This window comes from Idiotropiscis lumnitzeri, chromosome 10 (genome assembly GCF_059441095.1).
Source record: "Idiotropiscis lumnitzeri isolate Australia: NSW breed Sydney's pygmy pipehorse chromosome 10, RoL_Ilum_1.0, whole genome shotgun sequence".
NCBI classification, from domain to species: Eukaryota; Metazoa; Chordata; class Actinopteri; order Syngnathiformes; family Syngnathidae; genus Idiotropiscis; species Idiotropiscis lumnitzeri.
Window position 1 is genome coordinate 11,839,137 of NC_142400.1, and position 9,395 is coordinate 11,848,531.

At 42.0% G+C, this 9,395-nt stretch overlaps 1 protein-coding gene across 1 annotated transcript; it reads left to right on the forward strand.

Annotated features, from left to right (window-relative positions):
- The first annotated feature begins 244 nt into the window (after positions 1-244).
- Positions 245-5,266, forward strand: LOC148329367 (ferroportin). The gene is made up of 8 exons (XM_088306004.1): positions 245-347; positions 446-513; positions 1,221-1,380; positions 1,690-1,805; positions 1,970-2,096; positions 2,176-2,430; positions 3,386-4,060; positions 4,851-5,266. The coding sequence occupies exons 1-8, from the start codon at positions 245-247 to the stop codon at positions 5,108-5,110; spliced, it is 1,764 nt and encodes a 587-aa protein (XP_088162130.1). The 3' UTR covers positions 5,111-5,266.
- The last annotated feature ends 4,129 nt before the right edge of the window (positions 5,267-9,395 follow it).

A 9,395-nucleotide genomic window follows, 5' to 3' on the forward strand; every position in this document is an offset into this window, starting at 1 on the left:
CATTTGATCAACAGCAATTATTATTTTTGTTTTGACTGAGTCTCATTTGATGAAACTCCTTTTTTGTTTCCTGCTTCCTAATGTGCTGTATAGGAGCTAGTCGTGAGATTGTGAAACACAATATAGTAATAGTAATAGGACGGTCAACATAATATAAAAAAAAAAAAATCATAAAATTTCATGATTTACTCTTCGGACTGATTTTTGAAACACTAACAAAAAAGTGTACCATCTTCCACAAGCAATGTCCCAGCGAGGCGAGTCCTCCCAATGTGGCGGCGTTGTGGTCGAGTTCGAGCCTGACGACATCAGAAATGCGAGAGCCAAAAAAGCCAGGAGCATACCAGGTGGGCTCATCTTTGAAGACAAACGGAATACATTGGCCAGAATGAAATAATGTTGTGTATAAAGTACCGGCATTCAATTTGTATGCATTTTTTATAAGGTTCCGCACTTATCTACCTCAAGGGTCCCAAGTTCCTCATCTACGTCAGTGGAGCGTTGTCAATGTGGGTAAGAATCGTCTCCTGCACACACACACACACACACACCCCCCCACACGCACCCACGCACACCTACACGAGGAGCAAAGCACAAGGCAACATCATTTAAAGTGGTAAGGAATAATTGTTTTTGTTTCTTTAAATGTACCAAAGTGCACTAAAGTCTTGAAGTACACTATATTTCCTCATGTACTGGCCAGAGGCATCAATGAATTAACAGCTTAGAGCAAATGCCTCTGTTTGTGCACATTCTTGTAATATCATGATTTGTGCTCTATATTCGTGCTCAACGCAAGTCTGGCATGCAGCGTGGCGTAAATCTGTGAATGGGCGCGCAAGACAAGTTTTTCTATTTTTGCAGACGCATGCAGCTTGGCGCGGTTAAAAATGGGCATTTTGCGCCATTGTGGGTGTGAATAAGCTTCACAGAAATTGAAGAGTTCCTTTAACTCATTCACTGCCAGCCCAAATAAAATGGACTTTTTGACTTCTATATCCGCATGCACCTGTCTACAAAAATAGCGCCTTTGGTGTCCTAGCTGGTCCATCAAAATGAGAAATTACTATGGAAGGTGATGGTGGACTGAGCTGTTGAAGCGAACTATTCCACAGTAATGCGCAGGATATTATTTTTAAGATTCGTACATATTCTCACATTAACTGACTAAAAAGCTATGACTGTGAACAAAAACGTGATGATGTTCATTTGTTAATCAGGGCGACCGAATGTGGCACTTTGCCATCTCTGTGTTCCTGATTGAGCTCTATGGACGTAACTTGCTGTTAACTGCGGTGTTCGGCTTGGTGGTGGCTGGCTCAGTTCTCCTGCTCGGAGCTTTGATCGGAGACTGGGTTGACCGCAATCCCAGGAATAAAGGTATGCAGCAGCAATTTCACACTCACCTGCAATGTTTTGCATGCATTACTGTGCATCAGACAAGCGGGTAATAAATCAGTGCATCTCAATCTTGCGGCGGGGCCGTGTGCTGGTTTGCCGTCCCGCCATGTGGTAAATTGCATTCCCCTTCCGGCGTCTCAAGTGTAAATCACTTCCTGATTTGATTTCTACACTCAAAAACCAGCGAGGCACACGGTTCACAGCCACCGGCATCTGGTTTAGGTTAGATTTCGTAAATGAAAATATCATCCAGGCTCTAAGAGTATTTTTTTTTTTGTCTTATTTCAGTTGCTCATGCGTCTCTTTTCATCCAGAACATCTCAGTGACAATTTGTAGCATCGTGCTCATGTTGGTCTTCTCATATAAGAAAAGGATTGAGCAGATCTGGGATGGCTGGCTTACTGTGAGTACACCAGACATAATGACAGCATGTCTATTCACTCATATTCAATAAGAGGATAATGGCTGCGATTATTGCGGCTGTTGTTCCCCTCTGTGATGTGAGCTTGCGGCTGCAATCCTCCTGTGCTTCCATAATAACATGTTGCATCGCAAAACTTACACAAGGTGGTTTGTTATACGGTGGTGATCGTCCTGGCAGATGTGGCAAACCTTGCAAGCACTGCGCTGACCATTGCCATCCAGCGGGACTGGATCATAGTCATCACCGGCTACAATCGCGGCCACCTAGCCGGTATGACGACTCGCTCTCGTACGTGGTCACGGTGGGCAAGCAAGCGTATTAATCTAGTCCTCCTTGATCCTGACATAAGGAATGAATGCCACCATGAGGCGGATAGATCAGGTGACTAACATCCTGGCCCCACTCGCGGTGGGACAGGTCATGACCTTGGCCTCCAACGTAGTTGGGTGTGGCTTCATCCTGGGATGGAACCTCGTGTCTCTCATAGTGGAGTTCTTCTTCTTGTCACGGGTGTACCGCATCGTCCCTGCTCTTTCTGTCAAACCACCAACAGCAGAAGTGGACCAGGCCAATCTGCAAGGGCTGGACAGGAGAGGATCGCAAGGTATGATGGTGGGATTTCAATTCATATCTGTCAGTCAACTACAGCAGAAATACAATTTTTTAGATCCCAAATACTTTGACACACTTAGAATGAGAGCAAATCAATACTGTAAATCACTGAAATAAATTCAATGTACACTCTAGACTCCTATGATTGCATTGCGACATTCACCAAGGCAGAAAAATAACACTGGGGAAAATATTTTTTGTTTAGTTAGGTCTGACAGCTGTTTTTAACAGAATTATGGGTGCGGAATCCAACACCGATCTCGGGTTTTCTCTATCAGGTCAAGTTTTCAAGCTGTATGATCACAGTTTTCTTAAAAAATTGTGTGTATGTTAGGGTGACGATATTTTGATTACCAAAAAAAGAGGACACTTGGACTGGCCTCGAGATATTGAAATGATTCTCATGAGAGACGCACCACCACGAAAATCAAGTTACATCTGTTTTTACGCCGAGCACATGGGTGCCTGATTTCACAATATACATCAATAATCATGGCTAAAGATTATAAGGAAGACTTCTGCATTGTCTTTCTTCTTCCTTCCTTCTTATTATTCCCCATCATCGATCTTTTCACATTTACACTAAGAGTAAGTCAAGTTGTGCGCCACCATCTAGTGGTCAAGAGTAGAACTAACAGACGAGATTTGGAACATTATTATTAACTGCAGTTATGAAGTGTACAAAAAAAAAAATCCGTGAAATAGCAGAACCGCGAACCAACTACCAGCAATGGAGGGGTAGTTACGTACTCTATTTGCATATGACATATTCTAAACTTACACATACTACGGGTATTCTGATTTGGTTGAGATATGGCAGGAAAACTGCAAACTAATGGCATGGAATACATATTAATGATTACATATGTTCTGTCCTTGTCAGTACATGCTTATTGCATAAAATAGTCCTCTGTGTATTGTCTGACTGACTTGCTATTTGTCATCAGGTGAAGGTCAAGCGGTTCGGCCTCTGGCAGAAAGCAACAGCGATGAGAGTCTTCATCTAAAAGAAATCACCTATCCCCCGCTATGCTTGCGGAGGTTTCGCTGGCTGATGAGCACCTGCAAGGATGGATGGCGATCCTACTATCAGCAGCCGGTCTTCCTGGCGGGAATGGGCCTGGCGTTCCTCTACACCACCGTACTGGGCTTTGATTGCATCACCACCGGCTACGCCTACACTCAGGGCATAAGCGGCTCCCTCCTCAGTTTGCTGATGGGCGTATCAGCCATCACTGGGCTGATGGGCACCGTCATGTTTACGAGACTGAGGAAGACGTACGGTCTGATCAACACGGGCATCATCTCCAGCTGCCTCCACCTGGGCTGCTTGCTCATGTGTGTGTGCTCCGTCTTTGCCCCCGGCAGCCCCATGGATCTTAGCTTGCTCATGCCCTACTTTACCTCAAACTCCTCCGCTGAGCTTGGAGGGATGGCGAGTCAAAGACAAAAACACACGTCTCCTCTGAGGGGCAGCAGCAATCAACCACTTCTACCCGATCGCTCTTCCATCCACTGGACCAACAACACTGTACTTTTTGACAACGTGCCCTCCGGTAGCGCGCCAGAGTCGTACATCTCCATTATCCTCTTGTTCATGGGGGTCATCACGGCACGCATCGGTGAGCGGACATGGTTAAAACAACACTCGGCAGTCAGGAGAGCTCATTTACTTTTACGCAGTACAACCACCAGTGAACCTATTTTTTTTCCCACTTAAATGACACAATCAATACTTAATCTGTCTGCCACACTGAATAGCATCATTATAAGGCAGCTGGATTGTGAGGGGAAAGAACTGATGACCTTATGGTTTAAAAGATGAAAGCAGTTCTGTAGACGTGGCAATAGGTACCAGAGCATCAATTTAATCGGAACTGACCAAAGGACACAATCAACTTGCCTCCACCGAATGTTAAGAGAAAGAGTGCACTACTTAACTGCAACCAGCATACGTGCTGTTCAGTCACTCTCAGCTAGTTTGCCTTGAGAGAAGAAAAATGTGACATCTATTATAATAGTGGTCTCCAACCATTCAAAGCATTTGAAAGGGCTGTCGGTTATACGATGATAATCGCGATCGCCCAGAAATACCAAGACGCCACTGTATACTAGCACTAATGAGAGCTGTTCCCAATATTTTTCTCTCTCTCGTATAACCAATTGAGGTATCCAAAATGGTTGCAATATGTAGTAGAGTTCTATACCACTGCAAACTGCAACCACAATGAAAAACAATTGGGACCAATCCTGGCACTGTCAATCAAACCTGCATCTCATCTATAAAGGCAGATTTTTTTAATACAATGTTGGATATTTTCTGCAGATGCTCATGATGTACACTGCTACAATCACAAATCAATTGCCACCCTGGTACTTTTTTTTTCAAACTTAATGTCACCTGTGTTGCAGGTTTGTGGTCCTTTGACCTGACAGTCACCCAGCTGTTGCAGGAGAACATCTGTGAGTCCGAGCGAGGTGTTGTAAATGGGGTGCAGAGCTCTATGAATTACCTGATGGACCTGCTCCACTTCATCATGGTCATCACTGCTCCCCAGCCACAGCATTTTGGTATCCTAGTTCTCATTTCAGTGCTCTTCATCACCACTGGACACACTATGTACTTCCTGTATGCGCACAAAGTCAAGAGAAAACGTCGCCTGGACCCCTAAAAGGGGAGACAAGGCCCGCAAATGCAAGCATGAGATGCGTTAGCAGCACTTTGACCACGTGAAATGAATGTGTCCCCTCCTATTCCGTGACTTAGTCATTCATTTCAGCACACCATGGCCAGGGTCTGTCTCACCTCAGCTGCTTCCTCCCTGCAGGGCCTGCATGTGATAAAGCAGCAAACCAGAACTCAGGTGCAATAGAATGGGATTAACACTGTATCATGAATATGAATGGCTGCTCTAAATGCAGCAATGAAACCTCCAGGGGAGGTGTCCTTGTGGAATTTACAACAGGACTCAATGCCTTCGTAAAGCCCATAGGATTACCGCAAGGCTTTCAATGAACCTTTTAAAGCTTTGGCTATGAAACTGGATGGATGATGACATTTTTTTAACCTGCCTGTACAAAAGAACTGCTGTTGTGAGGAAAACACTGATGCGTTGAAAAGAAAGACATACATTATAGAGACTTTACAGATCCACCCACTTGGAAATATTCCAGGATTTCCAATAAAGGGAAATAAAGGGAAGTACTCATGAGATCGTATGAAATAAAGGTGAAATAAAAGTAAGAAAGACAGCTCCCCTTTTAATGGCCAAAACAGTTTCTTCACCTGATTTATTTTCCTGCGCAGGAATCAAGCAAAGACACGTCAAATAAATGTTTAATGGCCAAAACAGTTTCTTCACCTGATTTATTTTCCTGCGCAGGAATCAAGCAAAGACACGTCAAATAAATGTATAGTCCTCATCTCCAATGGCGTGCGTGTTCAAAATATTTATAAAAATGTTTGAAATCAACACTGTCACTTCTTATAGGCGTTCAACCACACTTTCAAATGAACCCACCATGACCTCACCTCAACAAAAGCACAAGAAGACAGTTGGGCGATTATTTTCTGCTACTCGATGTTTTTATATTGCCTCCACGCACAGCCGACAACCAGCATCACCTCTGCAATATATTTGTATCATTTTCCTGTCAACTCTACATATCATGTGTTGTCACAGTTTATTTTTGACTAATATCAACATAGTAATAAATAATAAAGTAACTTTAAAATGACATTTTGTCTTGACACGATGCCAATAAGGAAAAATGATTTCTCTGAGTTTTGCTCGATGTCACCTCCGACAGGTCTAACGTGACGACATGATCCAAATAAGGCAAGCTTAATTTGTTTAGCTAATTAATGCTAAACACTAACGAGAACAAACAGTAGAAAAAGTGCAGTAGAACATTTAAGGTAGAGCACAATCATTGACATAGACCTTTGTTTTTTTTCCTTTCAAAACAGTATATAAAAAAAGAAAAGTGAGTTCAAAAGAGCCAGACTCAAACTGTTGGTGTCATTAAACCCTCATTAACTGTACTCCAGTTTGAAGTTCTTAAAAAACAAACAAACAAAACAATTATATAGTCTTTTAAAAATCAAATGGTGGCATTAACCATTATACAATTAAACTAAAACAAAAATCGAAACAAAAACTAAATCTAAAATGAAAACTAAACTAAAATAAAACCACTCACCCGATAAAGAAGCTTTATAAACAAGGAGAGGGAACAGAAAGAGTGCAGATTGATAAACTCTCCCCTGATTGTTTGTATCAGCATTGCTGCAATTAATAAAGCTTTTTGAATTTAAATTTAATGTGGAGGTGGTCCTCGCTTTCAGTCCCAAGTGCAGAATGTGGAATTGCAACACACACACGCACAGTTACCGCTTTATTTATTGTTTTTAATTCTAATTTTCATTTTGTTTTATATTTGTGGCATTTCCTGCGATTACGATTTTACCAGTGTTACTGTTACTACACATTACAACAAATGAGGTTATGTCACCGGCACCATTGGAGCAGATCTCCAAGGATCCCCTCTCCTGCTTAGCTAGGACTGAGCAGCCAGAACCAGTACTTTAAACTAAGTCTATGTTCCATTTCATGATCTATGGTTATGATCTCTTTTCCTCTTTGGCATCACTCTGTGGTGACATCACACCTCACCCTTCCCCCAACAAAATATCAAATATAAAAAAAGCTCATGCATCAGTACTTTTGTCTATTTTTACTTTTATATTTTTGCAAAAGTGTGATGTGCTGAAAAGTCTATTGTGACAGCTGTTCTTAATAACAATGTTGATTTCTTGATCGCCTCTGTTTTGCAGTCAATCCAAAGCAATAAACTCAAGTGTGAAGCATAGGACATCAGAAGGGGAGCCACAGAATGGTGTAAAAGTGTCGAGAATTTATCATCATATCAACTATAAGATAACATCCAGAGGTTGAAATATATGGTATCAGTGAAAAAAATGCAACAAGCAAAAGGAGCTTTCATCACTTCCTCCTCCTTCTGCTGCAGGCCAACAATATCCCCGATGCTTTTTGTGCTATTCCCTGATTAACGTGTACACACACTAACAAGTCTGACTTGAGGCATTCTCACTTTGAAATTCGTTTACTTTAGAAACTGGGTCAGTGATAGCACACTGAAGCCGCAGTTGCCTCATTGAGAAACTAGAAAAGGAGTACACAGGTGCAAATAGAATAAAGGTGTTTGTAGATATTCAAAGCCAGCCAGATCCTTTGTCTCAACTCAGTCACAACTTTTCAACCAAATTCAGGTGAGATCATACAATTTAGGAATTTGACCAAGATTTTCGGGAAATACATGCATCTCTAAACCCCTGTCATGCATGACATCATATCAAATGAGAAAATATTGGGCGTCTGCTCTTGGCAGAATCTGAGTTGCACGAAACACGTTTCGTGCCTCTTACCCAATGTGTTTTGTGTGGGAATCATCCAGTCATATTTTGTAAATGTGCCTGCATCTAGTTATTAACTGCTGAATCTATGGCTAGTTTAGAAGAGAAAACAAGGAAACTATGAGGAAAGCTTTGGCAAGGATCACATAAAATGACGTGGAGGGCCAGACACCTGTGATCTAGATTAGTTTTATCGATAATAATAAAAACGGAAAATGAATGCAGCATGATGCACTCTGGAAGACGAGCTGCAGTTCATCTTTATGTGAAGAGATCTCATTATGAGAGACTCATTAAAGAATTCATCTGAACATCACTTCCCACCTCCTATGGCCCACTTCAGTTCTCCTGGTGCCATAACAGGAGTAACGAAGAGGCCATCGCCCATGTCCTCTATTCTACCATCTGGACAATGGAAAGGGAAATATTCCCGTTTTCACCAGGGCATCAAAACCACAAGGTGCAGCTCCAGAGCCAAGAAAATCATCAAAGACATTGGCCAATCCAACAACAGACGGTTTCAGTCAGCTCCCCCCTGACAAGAGCCTCGGCACATGCAGGGCCACAACCCAGAGGCTCTGCAAGAGCTTCTTTCCTCAGGTCGTTGGAACTCTTTATTTACACCAGGACACAAAATGCGCACATGAAATCTGCATCAAGCAAAACTCAATGCAGGTCTTTTTGTACCTTTTGGATTTAACCAGGTAGCAGGAACTCCACACACACTCGCGTGTTGGCCTTTCAGCATTACAGTTCCCTTTCATAATAACGTTAGTGTAATCTGGCCGCCAGACTATGGTCATCACTTGGTAAATTTAAATTCAGTGTTTATGTCCCACAAATGCTGAACAGCCTGCTCAACAAAAACATTTTCACAATTTGGTGGACAACATAAGATTTATTTGGTTGTTTTATTTCACTCTTGATGGGTGGACGGGCAGGTGTTCCAAAAACCCAATTGTTTTTATAATCTTAATTTTCCATATGCATCCTTATAATAAGATTGCATATTTTTACAGTGTGCATCGCTTTTGAAGTCAAAAAAGCATACACGTAATGGACGTTGGAACACTCCTATTGTGTTTTCGCAAACCACAAAAAAGAGAAAGGCAGAAGAGAAGTAAGAGCAATTGAAATAGTGAACCCTTCTTTCATGTGGCACTTAGTTGAGTCAGCACATGTGGGACGTCAGCGCAAGTGAATGGCCTTGCAAGGACCCAGTCAAGCGTTTGCTGCTGACTGCGGACAAATCGATAGAACGCTAATAGATAAAATGGTCATAACGGGAAAATAAATGTCCTTGATCAGTCTATACTATGTAGCATTCCTTTGATTTCACTTTAAGACCAAAAGGTGATGAGCATAAAGCAAGTATTAATGAGCTTTACTGCAAATGAACTCAATTACATCACTAATATGAGTCCTGGTAATCATTTTGGACATTGAAAGTGAAGCCTCGGAAATTGTGCGACACTTCAGCTTAGTGATTGCGGGCATTTTTCACTAACTCAAGTATTTTC